A 16,712-nucleotide genomic window follows, 5' to 3' on the forward strand; every position below is an offset into this window, starting at 1 on the left:
AATCGTAGCTATCAGTGGTTTTAATGCCTTCACCGTTTACGTGGAAGTGAGTTTTCTCCTTCTTTTTTCCTCTCGAAAATGAACACGTTTCAAGTTGTTTTATTCATATTTACAGAAAAATTCCACTTTGCACAATACTCGCCAAATTTATTCAGCATTAATTGCATTTCTTCTGCTGATTCAGCTATAAGTATTGTATTATCAGCGTACCATAACAAAAAAGCCCAATTTATTAAAACAGACATAATTTAACTATTGCAATCCATGCAAACCCTTATGAATAAAATAATCTTCCAGATCTTTTATAAATAATGCAAACGAGATGGGCGAAATGTTTTCCCCTTGTCTTACCTCAGTTTGAATACCAAGAATTGTGTCTTACGCAGGGTTTGGTGTCAAATAAAGATTACTAGTAAATACAGAGATAAAAAAAAATCTGGTTAAATCATTGCTTATTAACTTTTACCATAATCCAATTCTCCAGACTGTGTCGAAGGCTTTTTGGAAATCTACAAAAGTACAAAACATTTTTTTTCCTGATTGAGTATAAAGTTGAATTAGACACCTTTCTTCACGCGTTAAACTACCTTACGAATTATTTTATCTTCAGTAATATTTCCATTCAGTATATTGTCATATTCATTTAAATCAACTTTTTGTAACTGAAAATCTTGGTCTTCTTCGTCATTTTTATTTAAAGATTGAAAATGTTCATGCAGAGCTTCTATTGTTATATTTGATTTACCATTCAATGTTGGGGATATTTTATCGAAGATCTTCCGTCTTTCGGATTATATTTTATCGAAGATCTTCCCTAAGTCTTTCGGATTACATTTTATCGAAGATCTTCCCTAAGTCTTTCGGGTTATATTTTATCGAAGATCTTCCCTAAGTCTTTCGGAAGATATTTTAAAGTTTAGCGGAGCTTTTTCTCCATGTCTGATTGGAAGTTTTTGAAAGAATTTCCCATCTCCTTATTAAAATTCTTACTAGTGATACTAATCTTTTTTTTTTTATTATGAACGGTTTTAGATTTTTTACATGATCCTTGCTCTGTGGAAAAGCTTTCTGTTTTTCTTACATGATGTATAAAACTTCATTTTTTTTCTTTACTTTTAAGTATTCTATTACCTTCAAATGATTCTTTGGTAATTTTAAAATTCCTAAATCAATCACAACTCCATTAAAGTCGTGATTTTTTCGACTAAATGTGTCTTTTTTCTCACATTATAAATCTACTATTGTTTCATCCCTGGTTATGTTTTTTTCTGAATTTATTTAAGGAATGTAACTAATATCTGAATATATTATTGTATTGTACAAAGAATACGCAGAATAAACCGCGAAGCGTTTCTTTATACAAGGTAATATGTTCAGATATATAAGTTACATTACTTATAATTTAATATTTTGGCAAAAAATATGATAATAATATTAATTTATTCCAATCCACACGCCTTTTTTCCAGACAGGATTATTTCATTGGTAAAAGTAGTCTGATTAAAAGGGCATGGTTTAAAGGTCATGACCTTATTTAGTGATCAGCTGATATGAAAAGTTTGTATAGAGATAAAATAAAAACGACTGCACCTTTTCTAACAGTAAAAAATGTCATATGAAATTATTTATAAATAGTATTCCGGACCCACAATGTAAATATTACTGATATAAAACATGTTGGTCCTGGAAGTGTATATTAAATCCTTCGTTGACCCTTTAACTTAGTTTTGTACTCCTAAACTAGGAATACATGCATATTTTTATATATATTATTCAGAATCCATATTATAACATTTTGGGTTCGTCTTTTCAAACGTAAAATAAAGTAATTGTTAAAAGTCTAATATTCTACATTTATTTCTCTTCTTATAAACTCATGAAAAATAATGATATCCTGTTGAGTTGTTTAATTTTGAATCAACTCTCATGCATTTTATTTTATTTTATTTTATTTATTTTTTTTTTTGTATATAAAATTTCTTTAATGTTATGGGTGTTTAATGATCATTTGTATGTCCAATATTGTATGTGTTACTGTCTGTCGTGTTACCTTTCTAAAGAAACACCATAGACAGTTTCTTTGATAACACTATAGACAGGTTTTTATAACACCATAGACAGGTTTTTTTATAACACCATAGACAGTTTTTTGATAACACCATAGACAGTTTTTTATAACACCATGGACATTTTTTTATAACACCATGGACAACTTATTTCTTTTAGTTTTACTTGTTCATTACATTTGTTGCCTTGAAGAAATTAATATATACACCAGTCTTAAATTGGAATGATAGTAGAGCTAATATAAATTTACAAATCAGAACATAAATCATGCAGGTAATATTTGATGAAAAAAGTAACACTCCGGACATTTAAATATAATGCCAAAGACAAATTCACAGTTTTTGTAAAATAATATGAACATTAATCTAATAAAATTTTGAAAATGATTTATTTCAAGGAATGATTAATGTCTACTTTTCGTTGAGCATGGCGTAGTCTACTGCTTTCTTCCACCTTTTTATTAACGAGTAGCACTTTAGACAAATATGTAACACCGAAGAAAATTTAAGAAATTTGGCAGATATGTTTGAGATTTGCATTTCGAGAATATGTATATCGGAAAAAATATATTTGGCCATCAAATTATGAAAAGGCATACTCTACCATATTGCAAGGAAATAACATCAACTGATTTCTTTATTTAAAAAAAAATATTTTGGTAACACAATAGACGCACATGAATACGTCAGATCAATTGAACAATTTTTTAACCATTTAGCATCAATAATTTACTGTTATTCTTCTTCTTCTTGTCGTTCGCTATTACACTTGAATGCCAGTCTCCTCAACAAATCTGGACGTTTTCTGTAGGTCTTCTACAGGTCCATACAGTTTCTCTGTAATGGGGGTTGGTTTATCCCATATCTTCTCTCTCTGTGCCTGGTGTAACTTGCACGTCTGCAGAAAGTGTTCTGTATTCTGCTCTGCTTCTCCACATGAACACATAGGTGATGATATGACCTTCAAAACTCTGTACAGATGTTGGTTCAGTCTGTTGTGTCCTGTCCTGAGCCTGAATATTGTAGTTTCATCTTGCTGTTGTTGAGCGCCTTCCATTGCTAGCTTATCTGCTTTTTCATTTCCGTTGATTCCACAATGTGAAGGTATCCACTGTATGGCATTTTTAAAGCTCTTGATGGAATAAATAGCTCTTTCAAATTGAGGTACAAAATGTAGTATGTTGTTGTCCAGTGCTTGTATTACGGATAGGGCATATGTTAGGAATACTACTTGCATATTTTCTGCGGTATTCTTGATGTAATTGCCGCATGGATGAGTACTTCTTCTTAAGCCTTGTAGTTGGAACAATGTAATCCTGTTGGTATTGCCACTGACTGTTGTACTCTTGCCCACAGTTCTGATTGATACTCTTCTCCCAGCATGCTCATTGTTACGGTCTTTTTGACGATGTTTGATTGTTCATCTTTGTTGTTGTCTGTATCTCACTGGACTGGTATGGCTTGTAGTCTTTTCTTACACATCTTGATATACTTTCCTTTGTTGCCTTTAAACCAACAGTGTTGAATGCTTTCACCACATTGTTAATATTCTTTCCCTCTATTGCTATGTCTCTTGTAAGTTCATCTGTTCTAGCTTAAAATATACTCCAATTTGCCTTCTTGTAATTCTATCTTGGTCGCTGAGAATACTCAGATGTTGTTGTTTCTGCAATGGATATCATGACAGGTCGATGATCACTGCCTCCTAGCTGGTCACATACCTTTCTACTGATTTTTTGGTGTATATTGTCATTACAGAAAGCAAGATCTGGTGTGGTGGTTGTATGCCATCGACGAGAATAAAATGTAGGTACGTCAGTGGCGTCGTTGACAAGGATAAGATGGTTTTCATCCTGCCAGTCTTCTATGGTCCCTCTCTTTTGTCCATGGTATTTTATTCCCAACTTTGTGATTGGCTGTTGAAATCACCTATTATGAGGAATGAACTGTCTGGTATTTGTATGGTATCTAGTGACATTTTCTTATCATTAGGGCAGTAGAAGTTAACGATGTTATACGAGCTTTTCCCCAATAATTCCTTTGATTTCAATATATTCTGCTTCCTCCATAAACTTTTTTGTCTCTAAGGCATTAATGTTGTTTCTTACAAGAGTCATTACATCACCTTTCTTTCCTTTCTATCACTCCTGAAGACTTGGTGTCCTCTGATCTTAAAAGGTTTGTCCTCTTGCAGATATGTTTCTTCAATACAGCAGATGTTCACATTGTTTTCATGAAGAAAGTGTTGAAGTCCTTCTCTCTTGTTTGATACCCCTTCTGCATTCCACTGCGCGAAGTTAATATGTGGTTGCTCTTTTCTTTTCGGTTTGATCTTTCTATGGTCAGTAGCTCTCCTTGTTTGTCCCCTGACTCCACAAGACGAAACTAAGGTACCTCCAGTAGCATTGGTTGGGCTCCTTCGAGACAGAGAGCCCGGCACTGCACCTGCCTGATGGGTCCTCACAGGGCGAGCACCAAATCGTTTGTTCGTGGTTTCAAGTGTCATTTTGGCTGTTTGTACATGGTGTTGTGGTCTGTTCGAGTGCGCTGTATCGCCCAACCCCTCCGTCTTCTGCACTCTAGGTTTTCTGTCGGGGTTACCTTACCCTTAGCTTCTGAACAAAAGTTCTGATCCTGGAAGTACAGGAAGGAAGTTACAGATTTCTGGTTCTGGATTTTCCTCGAGGTTGTCTCCTGAAGCCTTTCGAAGGGTGTAGCCGCAAGGCAGCGGAGTTTTCTTTCTCCTAGAAGGGCTACCCTCCAAGGTTTACGAGCCCCATCTACCCGAGGCTATCTGGTTTTAAGGCGCCAGTGACTCGCCTTTGCCCCTTCTCCAGTCAATCGACACGGCCGGACCAGGTCCACCAGTTGGTAAACCCGTCATGAAGGTTGGAGTTGGACGAGTTGGACTTTAGTTGTCATAGGCTGTTTGAGACGCACGCCGAAAGGAGCATTTAAAATGAAAACTGTTATTCTTAATAAAACAATAAATAACCAAAATCAAAAACTACTTTTCTTCTGGTAAAAGAGAGGAATAACTGTAATGATTGTCAATGGTGTTACTATAGGTCTAGGGGTATGATATAGGGTATGCCATATATATGTAGATCTAGGGAAGTACATATACTAGTTATTCTTAGATTTGTAAAAAAGAATTAAAGTCTGAAATTTCTGTGACAGGGGCACAAAAGGACACCAGCGGTGTTGATCCATAGATTTTGAAAAAGGGTTAATAAAAAGGGGTCCTTGCTATTATTTGTGCATGCTGGGTAAGTTTTGCACGAAATTAACATCATTATTGACGGTGAAACAAAAACCGGCATTTGGTTTAACCGGTATTTGGTTTAAATTTATACTTGACATATTAACTTCCGGCAAAACAAACCCACGTTTCCCAAACTCTGGGCCTAAGTAAATTATTCTTGTACAAAATTAAACGACTTCAAGGCATCATCCGGTATAAATGCTAATAGGTAACACGGTAGACAAAATATTTTCCATGAGAAAATCTGTAACATCAAATAAGGTCCGGAGGTCTATATTCAAATGTTGATTAATATAATAAGCAATGATTTGTATATATCTATATTAAACTCCTTGATATAAGTTATTTCATATCTTATATGAAACATAACTAAAAAAGTAATTAATTCCTTCATTATGACAACACTATAATTGCAACACCCACTCTATTTCGTGGATTAGTTGAGGGCTTCAATCATGCCTCATGGTTTGCTTAGTCGGACTAGGTTTGCTGTGCATTTTTGGACTAGTTTGATGTGAAAGACTTTCATTTAAAAACTAATTAGCATTTTTTTTGGCATAGTTGGGAATCTAAAAGAAATCCCACAGCGGGTCTAAGAGGGGTATGTGCCTCGCTCTGTTTGGGGGTCCAAAGGGTGCTGAAATCTGAAAGTCTTACAGTTTTGCCTAATAGTCTGAAAATTAGCTCAATACTAGCTACATGTATATTCTTATGGATTCCTACCATTTAATACTGATTTTGTAAAAAAAATTAAAAGCTATTTTCAGTTAAAAAATTGTCCAAAAAATGTAATTTTCTGTTCCATTTAGGCTCCTTTGTTTTCTCCCAAGTAACAATGAACCAGTCACTGCAACCTGTTTCTGAAAACACTTTGACAATTGATACTTCTGCCAATTGCACATTGAGCTTTTCTGGACTAAATTTGAAAATCCTAGAACATTTTGAATTTTTGGCAGGAATGACGTGTGTAAAAAATGAGAATTCAGCCAAATCAGAAGGGTTAATGTCCAACTATCTGAACAAGGGTGGTTTGTGAATAGATAGTTGAAAAAAGTTCAAGTTATGATGTCACAGGATAGATATCCATTGAACATCTTTAAAATCACTATTTTTTTACATTTCAGTATACATCGAAAACACCAAAGGATTATGAAAAAATTTTATACTTACAGATAATGTCTACTGGAAAGAAAAAGGTTTGGACTGATGAAGAAAGAGCAGAATTGATACAGAGGCTGGATAATGAACTAGATGAATACATTGCTGACGTAGTTGCTAAACAGAAGGAAAAGAATGAAACGGAGGGAGAAAAAAAGAAGGAATTCACTCTTGATGTATGTATATATGTGAGAGAGTTTGCCAATCTCATTAGTGATGTCATATTCACTAATTTGCGTATCATTAACTGTCAAATTGGTTGGCAAATAACAACTAAATAAACAATTGACAATCATAATTGGAATCCCAATTTTCAAAACTTTATAACTTTGTTATTTTATATCCAATTTTGGTTCTGTAAAGTGTTTCATTTAGAAAAAAACAATTCATGTTATGTATGCAAATTTATAACTCTTTTACTTGAAAAATAAATTTGTAGTGATATTTATATGTAAATCTCTATTTTGTATAAAATTTTAATAAAAATCTAATGTAAATATAGTCTAATTACTGAATATTTATTTAAGTTCCATGGATAAAAAGGGTTGTATTGGCAATGTAGGAAACCAAAAGAATTTTTCAATTATCTTTAAAAATGAAAAAGTTATGATGATTTAAAGTTGATTCCCCATGCCACTCAATGGATTTTTTGCCAACCAAAATCAAATCACAGGAAAGTGATGACATCACAAAGAACTCTCCTATATATAGGACATAATTACCAAAATTTAGTTATTACAAGTAATTCCCAACTGGTTTGGTAAATACACATATTTCCTGGTTTTCTTTAGTTATTACAGGTAATTACTAAAAATATTCAACATTTTTACTCTTATTTACTAAGCATATATTAAATTTTGTACGATTAAATATTGAATATTTAAGTTTTTGAGTTATTTTCAAATTAAAAGTAAAAAGCATGTAGATCACATGTGCAGATAATTAATTCTAGTCATTTATGAAGTTAAACATTTAGTTGATAAGTCCTATTCCAAATGAAGTTCAGAATCTGCAGGATTTGCAAAACCACTTTAACAAGGAAGGAAAAAATGAATCCTGATTTAACAACTAAGGAGGTCAATGCTATTACCAAACATATGGAAGTAATTGATTACAACATGGGTGTACTGCTTGGCATGTAGTGTTTCAGGCCACGAGAGCAAAGTACATCCTATAGCTGTAAACAGAAACTTGTAAAAAAAAACATACGAGTAATTACACATAATTACTAAAATGTTCAGTATTACTCATAGTAACTGATTATACTTATTTACTGTAATATAATACTGCCTTCTATTCAAGTCAGTAACCCATTTCATAAGAATTTCTTACATTTTAATTTTGTTTATACATTACAACACATAACCTATTGGTTGCATTGACAAATTAATTAGGAGATTGTTGTGTATTATTTAAAGTAATCCATTTTCTTAACCTTTTGTAGTAGTTAATATAACAAGTTATACTAGCATTTCTTAAACCATTGTTTTTTTAAAAGTAAATGAAGGGCCTGCACTACACATATGTAGCATATTTACATGTAACTTGAATTTTTTACCTTTCAGACTTTGAAGAGTTATTTATTATTGCTTAGGACTGATAAAATATCCCATTGAAAATGCTTTTTAGCCAGACAAATTGCAAAGCGAAATCTGCAAATATCATACCTGGCTTCTGATAAAATGTTGATGATATAAAGAAATGGATACCCTTATCTTGAAGTTTCTTTTTTGTAGGACATGACAAATCACCCTGCCTTTATGACAGAAGTTGATTGGAGTAAACCATTGACACCAGAATTAGAAGCTCTCATGAAGTTGAAATATGAAGATGAAGATCCTACTGGTTTGTATATTTATTCCACATTTTTTCTTAGAAGTCATATTGATAAACTTGTTATATGAGATTAGATCTGAAGATGATTTGTTCTCTGAAATATGTAGTATAACAAAATTCAAACACTGACCTTCTCAGGCTTCATCCATTGCATTGCACATGGTAGAACTCTTTGATTCTGGATTTGACTTCTTATTGCGATATTTTGGTTTTGAGCCCTTTTTTGTTGACAATTAGAGCTTTGTATTTGGTTCATATACTATTGATGAGAGGTTACTGCTTGAATGTTACTCCATGTATACATTGCATCAAAATTTATAAAATTTAAGAAAGACTAGTACCAGTATTTCAGATTTATTTCTTAACATATAGCTAAAAAACTATCCCAGCATGTCAATATAAGAAACCAACATTTATTGATAACAAAAAAAAAAGACTAAGAGAAAACAGATGCTGTTTTTCACGCAAGGCTTATTAGGGATAATAAATGAATAATCAGATTAAAAGACTAAAAGATAGAAAAAGAATCCTGACAGGCTAACAGGGAATATGAACCCATGTCCCCAGATCCTGAGTACACAATTCTGTGGAAGTAATATTATTTATTGGTTACTGATTATTGTGGTTGGTGTCAATCACGAATTGAAATCCAAATGATAGATGAAATTGTTGCTTAAAACTGAGAGCAAAAATCTTCAATCAAGATTTCGACTTACTACAAAGATTTATCCTTTTGTACATTTGTATATTAGAATCTTTAAAGTACATAAATTGCTTGTTGTTCAGTAATTAAACACACTTTATGTATAAGAGCCTGCATGTATAATATCATTAATATTCACAGTGCAAGTTTTTCTAAACTGAATGAATAAACCAAAAACCTGTCTAAACCAGACACTTTTTGAAGTTTGAACTTTAGTAAACCAAATACTTGTCTAAACCAAACAAACTCTACCGTCCAAAAGGGGTTTGTTAAGACAAGCTTTGAAACTGTCTATAAAATGTTCATTTTCAGCTGGTGCTGAAGCATTTAAAGATGATGGAAACTATGAATTTAAGAAGAAAAAGTATGATGTTGCTGTTGATAACTATACCGAAGGAATAAAATGTCGTTGTCCAGACAAACAGTTGAATGCTATACTTTACACCAATAGAGCTGCTGCTCAGTATCATAGAGGTAAAAAAGGAACAAACTCAAGAAGCTTGGTTGTTGCAAGTTCTTAGTTAATGTATAAGCTGCATCACCAACTTATGGGTTTCTAATTTGTATGATGAGGAAAATTGATTGATTTTTCTCTACATTTTTAGCATGTTAAACTTTGCCATTTTTTATCACTTTATGTTGTGCATGATACCTACTTTGTGTAATCTGTAACTTAAAATGTGTCAAACCTACATTATTTAAACTTTGGACAGTGATTAAATACATATTAAAGATGTGCACACCATCCAATGGAGACATTTGATTAAATTTTCCTACATGTTTAACTCAGCCATTATTATATGACCATGGTCATATAATGGTATCATCATGTTTCGTAGTCATTGTTTGTACACATCTGCTCAATAACTTGGGTATAACTCTGTAGATCTTTATGAAATATATCACAAGGTGCCATACAACTATGGAATTGTTTGGTTTATTTTTGGCGTTTTGATTTTAGGAACTAGGGACAAATAGGGGTCAGAAACAGGCATTTTTATGGCGTTATAGACTATCATTACCACATTACTGGTACATATAGAAATTGGTAACCAACACTGTAGTTGTTTAACTTGCTTACTACTTATATACATATTGAAGACACTTATGTGCTAACAAATATATGATGTTAAGGCAGGTGCAGACATGTATTGGTATTGTTTGATATGGATTTACTAGAGTGCTTTAAATAATGGCATAGACAATGATATTAAAAAATTTTCTTTTAATGGCATGTGACAAAGCTCTGCCAATTCATTTATTTGAAAAGGGATTTCCATTGTCTTAATGATTGCTCCTTTTTAGCATGGCAGCGATGGATAATTTGTTTGATATGTGGCTGATAAAAAGTCATTCCACTTTGAATCAAGTTTTAAAACTACAACCTTTAGCAATATAACACAACACAAGTTTTGCACATAGTTAATATAAAATTGTACAACATAAATCTAGTCTTTATACTATAACAGGGAACTACAGATCTTCTCTTCATGACTGTATATTTGCCAGAAAATTTAAGCCTGATCACATGAAAGCTATTGTCAGAGGTAAATTTAAATATGATTATTTTGTACACAGTGATACAGTGTAATATTTTGTTGTTGTCAATATTTAAAACTCTTGATTCACTGAAACGTTCATCATACTTAATATTTCTAGAACATGGTTTTTCCTAGTTTTTCGCAATATTGACCTTGAATGAATAAACTTTTGAATTTTAATGTAAAAAAAATATGGGTCACTGAACTTGATTTTGAGATACATGTAATTGAGCCTTAATAAAGAGATTTTTTTTTACATTTTATATGGATTCTGTAGGGAAGTTTTACTATTTCGCAAACTACTAAAACTTTGTTATTAATTATATAAAGAACACTTAAATGACATTTGAAAAAGATAATTAAAGGTCACTGAACTCTTTTTTTGTAATATTAGAAAAAATTTCCAATACTTTTCTATAGAAAATTCATCCCTTAACCAAGTAAATTAACTGACTATTTAAATCTACTACAACGAAGGTAGGTAGTCCTGCCACGGTATCATTTGGAACATTATATTTATATAAAAATAGGAACTTTTGTCCGATTTTTTTATGGTAGGTATTTGTCAAGTTTTGTTAAATTTTTTTGTTGCTCATCTTATTTTGGAATATACATAGATAGATCCAAGGCTCACCACTGAAGCAGACCTCTATTACACCAGTCAAATGCACCCTTTTGTTAATTTCTGGGTCTGCCTTTGATAGATGTTAATTTTGTAATTACTATTGAACTTGAACTCACAAGTGTTATCTGGTACCTGACACTATTAAAACAGCTTGTTGATACGAGGTACCCCTATGGAGGTAAATATCCAGATATTCTATTCAATGAAAGATTGAAAATAAAATGAATATAAGAATTCAATAAGCATTTTCTTACAGGTGCAAATTGTTGTTTACAAATGAAAAAATATGATGAAGCCAGTAGATGGTGTGATACTGGATTACTAATATCCTTATTTTATAGTTATATATTACATATCAGATACAAGTTCGATAATGTCATTGTGCTAGATGGGTCAAATGACCTTTATTATTTTACCTTTTCATAATATTGCCTGATCTAATATGATATTATCCGCTCATAGTGTATAATTGATTGAATTTTTACTGAAAAATATCCTGAAAAAAAAGATGAGTTGCAAATAAGTCCATATAGCCTATATTTTTCTAAAGATCTGTACATGGAAATCTCAATAAATAATTTTCGAAAATTCTTGCTACCTAAATGATGATTTTTTTTTTCAGTAAAATGATTGCAATAGTTACTCATCCATCAATTATTGACATGAAATGTTGGCTGCCTCTGAAATGTGGCATCAGTCTTTCATGTACAAATAATGCCACAGTTGCAGACATAATGCCTTTGTCTGCAACTGTGGCATTATTTGTACATGTTTTTCAGTCAATGCATTTGTCCCTTGGCTGTCAACATTATACATTTGTTGAATAGCCATTATACTCGGCGTCACATAAATAACATACTGTTAAAATTTGAATAAAAATATTTTCTACGACTTTATTGACACCAACCGTCGTTTAAATTGTCTTAAATGACTTGCTCATTCGTTTAGCCAAACAGCTTCTCAAAAACAAGTCGCTTATTAGCTTAAATCATGCGTAACAAATCCTTACGGGAAAATCCCATACTAATATCCGCCATGTTGGTTTTTACGGGACGATTTGTTTACAAACGAAGTGCGTAAGTTCCCGTCGAACTCCGGTGACAATCGTCTGCTTGATCAACTTCTCGGTATTATACGTTGTTCGCGTAAAATAAATCCGAGATATCCGAAATAACGCCGAATTGCATTCTGGGTTCTTCGGTTTTTGGACAAACCATTTAAACGTAAACAACATCTCCTAGCAACCCGATCACTGTAAACATGGCCGACTTTTTACAATGTAAATATTGCCACCTAGAATTAAAATCTGACCGGAATTTAACGATTCAATGTTTAGGGAGAAGCCGTTTGGCTTAACGAATGAGCAAGTCATTTAAGACAATTTAAACGACGGTAGGTGTCAATAAAGTCGTAGAAAATATTTTTATTCAAATTTTAACAGTATGTTATTTATGTGACGCCGACTATAGAGGAACAGTAAATTTATTACCCCAAGGTACCTAGTATAACCTGTGGCAATGTTTCAAGCTAATGGTATCAGATTTTAACATTGTTTAATGGTAAACCCAAAAACATCTGAAGTTTGATTAGCCAATGAGAATAGTAGGGGGAAAAAGAGAAATATGAGTACAGCAATATTGCCCCAGTCAATAATAAACAAAAATTTTACGGGGTAAACAGTACAATTAAGGCCTATTGAAGTAATAAGTTGAAATGTTACATTTGATTTACTATAGAAAATAAATACTGGAGTATAATTTGCAGTAATACTCCCTTTTTTACAGTAATAACTGTAATTATATAGCCAGCTCATTAAAAATCAGGTTTTAAAGTGTGTTGTAAAGCAGAGTCTGATAGATCAAATGTACCCATACTAAAATGTATGAAATACTGACCATTTGACATTTATATACAATCAATCAATCAATAGTAAAACCTTATTATGAAAGTAACATTCATTGTACTTAATGAAGTGGTCAAACATTTTTCCTTAACTTTTTTTTTAAATTGAGAGTCAACTTGAAGAACTATTACAGATGAAGTATAAAGCAGAGAACTTACAGGTAAATAAGCATGAACTAGTTACAGTGTGTGACGTAGTTAACTTCAGGGAATTAATTTGGTCTTCTTTTGATTGAATGATCATTACCTTATGAAGTGTCTTATGTAGATTATAGTTTGTTGAAGTTCATCAGATGTTTGTTATTTGATCAAAAGAATACAAAATATATTTCCTGAAGTTTGCTATATTACTTGCTGTAATAGTATTGTCATGGCTATTAAAGTGGATTATTTTATAAGCTCTATAATTATAAGTAAAATCTTATCAAAGATAGACATAAAGTACTTAATTTGTTTGTAGCTTTTTAACATTGAAATTTGTACTAAATGGTTTTCCAATAATTGATTATGTATTTTGTAGAAAGCACAAGAAAGAGACAGAAGAAAAGAAGAAGCTGCAGAGAGGAAAGAAAGACAAGAAGAAGAAAAGCTGATAGCTGTGATAAAAGTATTTCAAATTTTGCTGGTGTTAAAAAAAGGTCTTTAAGCAAAAGCTATTTCTATAAGATTGTCCTAAATAAAGTCAACTACTAAGTCAGTCAATTTCTGTATTGTATGCACCCACGAATTAAAGGGCATAATATAAATAAATTACCACAGTTTGCCTTCCTGTCTGCTGACCTTTATTAGTTCTTTGATATCATGCATTTAAGGAATTCTTTTCTGAAACTGGATCCAGTACTTATACAAAAGTATAGGAGATGGGATGACAGATGAAACATATTGTAGGAGTTTATAACTTCATTGGAAAGAAACTGTACTTGCTGTAAAACTTCATTTTGATAAATCATATAGAAAAAAAAAATTATGATTTGTGTTTTGCATCGTTGCGGAAAGCTCTGAACCGCATCTGCTGGTGCTCCTTAATTAAACATGTTGAGGGTTAGAATCAATACCCATTCGATTAGTAGTACATCAGTACCACATTGTACAAAATTCTGCTATGAACTCTCATTGTTAAGCCATTGCGACAGAACTATTTCTGGTGAAGTCCAGGATTTATTCAGAGTTGTCAATATATGTGCATGTATTTGCAATGTTTTAGAGTAAAGGTGTACAGTTAGCAACCATGAAAACAGACAAGCAGAATATTTCACCATCATTATTGACAACTGTAGAGACACAGAATCCAAGTGGTGCTAAAGTACATGTGACCTCTGATGGCAGTTTGAATTGGCCTGTTTTGTTCATGTACCCAGAACATACAATGACTGACTATATTGAGGCTTTTAATGAAACACACAGGTAGTTATTTAAAAAGTACTGTTAAACGAAAAGCTAATAATCAAAAATCATAATTGTTTTTGTTTTTTTTTTTCATTATTCCCTGTTAATCAATGATCAGTATTATAATTTGATTTAGTGTATAATAGTATAAATAATAATGTGAAGTATATTTTGTTTTCCTTACAGATTTGAGCAACACATCAAGATGATGTTCAGTGCTGAATATGAGCATCCTCAGTGGGATTCTGACAGGAAATATACACCTGATAAATTACTTGTAAGTCAACACCAGCGGTTGATTTAAATAAAAATCTTAAGTTTGAAATAAGTGAAGAGCTATGATGTCATAATGGAAAACATTATAGTGACTTCATAACTTACAATTAATTTTACTCTTACAATTTTTTGTGAAATCAACTGCATTTTTATAAAAAAAAAAATGAATTAAGCGTGGGGTAATTTCTAAAGTACAGAGAATAATAAAGGAGCAGTACTGAAGTTCTGACAATTACCAACAAATTAAAGCACAAATCCCATGTTGGAACATTGTGATCTTATTATTCGAAGGTTACTCATAAATCTCCTTCCCAGATATATATATATGTTTTTCTTTTTAGTAATTATTACATCATTTGTTTCTGGAAATCTTATTTTAACATAGATATTTTACTTACTACATTTATTTTTAAGATATATTTTGAAGACAGAGAGAATACTGTTATGTATGAAGTTACTCAAACATCAACTTTACTGGATGTATTACAACATAAGAGGTACTGTATGTCTAATAAATAGGTTTTAAAATAAAGTACTGTATTAGACTATAAAGTGAATACTATCCCTAGTAAAATGTTTATGTACAATTCCAATAACATTGATTGATTATGGTTCTACTGACCTGGATGATACACTTGGGGACAGGAAAGTGTTTTATTTCAATCCAAAAAAAAAGGAAAAGGGAAATGTTTTTTAAACAATCTGGATTTAACTCATATGTTTCTTTTTATAACAGTATGTTTATTTCTGATGTTACAAATTTTCCTTCTTCATGTTTGTTTAGAGTAATATTCATTCGAAAAACATTTCATTTTTTGTTCATGTAGATTTAAGGAAATTATTTCATTTTGAATCCCTTGCATACCAATACTTTTTACATGTTCTGCAAGAAAAGTAAGGATGCATAATTTCCATTTTGGGACAAAGCTTGGACTAATTTTCAAATGTGTCTGTCTTCTAATTTAACCTTTTTGATTGTTGTGTAATAGTTGCACTAGACAGATTTTTAATTAGGTAGCTCATGCATGCATCATCTTCAAGAGAGATATGTCCATTCAGCAATCAACACTAACCAAGAGTTAATCTTTTTTATACATGTTAGTTGCATGTAGTACCAAATAAAAATTTTGAATTCTTTGGTAAACATTTTTCCAAAAAAATTAGAAGACATTGGTGGTTATTAATCAACAGCTGTTAACAGAATTTTCATTTAGCAAACATTTTCTTCAAGACTAGTAAGGAATTATATTATGGGCATTTTTTAATAACTTAGCATCTTAGTAGTACATTTTTATATTGGTTATTATGTGAGATTTTCTTTGATTTTCAGGTACTTCGTTTATGGTGGAACACCTTCTTTTGTGCTGATAGTCAAAGGATCTAAATATGAAAATGTTTTTAAAGAAAAACATAAAATAAAACAAATGTAAATATACTTCATCTTTTTTTTTTTTTTTTTTTTTTCCGTAACCCATAAAGTGAATTAGTTTTTAGCTCACCTGGCCAAAGGCCAGGTGAGCTATTGCCATCACTTGGCATCTGTCGTCTATTTTTCGAAACTCTTCTCTAACACTACTTGACCAATTGGAACCAAACTTGGTATGAATGTTTTTTAGGGTTTCCTGCCTAGAACTGATATGGTTATTTTTGATTTGTTGAAAAACATGGCTGCCATTACTAAAAATAGAACATAGGGATCAGGCAGTAGTTTTTTGTGTATATTACCAAAACAGTTAAGTGTAGCAAAGTTCTGACTGGGTGAAAGTATTCAGCATGATGAGATCTATTTGTGGTCAAATTTTCATTGTAATCTATTCGGAGTTATTGTCCTTTTTTGACATTTTTTTTTTTGCTATTTTTAATGTTATTTCTTTCAAAAACCTTCTCCTCTGACACTAATTGACCAATAGGAAACAAACTTGGTACGAATGTTCCTTGGGGTATCCTGCATAGA

The 16,712-nt window shown here is 31.9% G+C and overlaps 2 protein-coding genes across 3 annotated transcripts; one reads left to right on the forward strand and one right to left on the reverse strand.

The window, feature by feature from the left end:
• Window positions 1-2,829: 2,829 nt before the first annotated feature.
• Window positions 2,830-3,303, reverse strand: LOC148629249 (uncharacterized). The gene has a single exon (XM_088574090.1). It carries the CDS (start codon window positions 3,301-3,303, stop codon window positions 2,830-2,832), a length of 474 nt encoding a protein of 157 aa, XP_088430216.1.
• A 2,114-nt stretch (window positions 3,304-5,417) lies between these two features.
• Window positions 5,418-16,193, forward strand: LOC148629250 (hsp70/Hsp90 co-chaperone CNS1 homolog). Of its 2 annotated transcripts, none has more exons than XM_088546747.1 (12): window positions 5,418-5,539; window positions 6,504-6,665; window positions 8,226-8,334; window positions 9,341-9,502; window positions 10,498-10,575; window positions 11,451-11,517; window positions 13,200-13,257; window positions 13,617-13,703; window positions 14,301-14,500; window positions 14,669-14,759; window positions 15,173-15,255; window positions 16,089-16,193. In XM_088546747.1, exons 2-12 carry the CDS (start codon window positions 6,507-6,509, stop codon window positions 16,186-16,188), a joined length of 1,194 nt encoding a protein of 397 aa, XP_088402873.1. In that variant the 5' UTR covers window positions 5,418-5,539; window positions 6,504-6,506; the 3' UTR covers window positions 16,189-16,193. The 2 variants fall into 2 exon arrangements, with proteins under 2 accessions (XP_088402873.1, XP_088402881.1); XM_088546755.1 differs by having other exon boundaries at window positions 5,430-5,523.
• The last annotated feature ends 519 nt before the right edge of the window (window positions 16,194-16,712 follow it).

Source organism: Perna viridis, chromosome 1, assembly GCF_037379345.1.
Source record: "Perna viridis isolate PV_CMFRI_1.1 ecotype Kerala chromosome 1, ASM3737934v1, whole genome shotgun sequence".
Classification (NCBI taxonomy): Eukaryota; Metazoa; Mollusca; class Bivalvia; order Mytilida; family Mytilidae; genus Perna; species Perna viridis.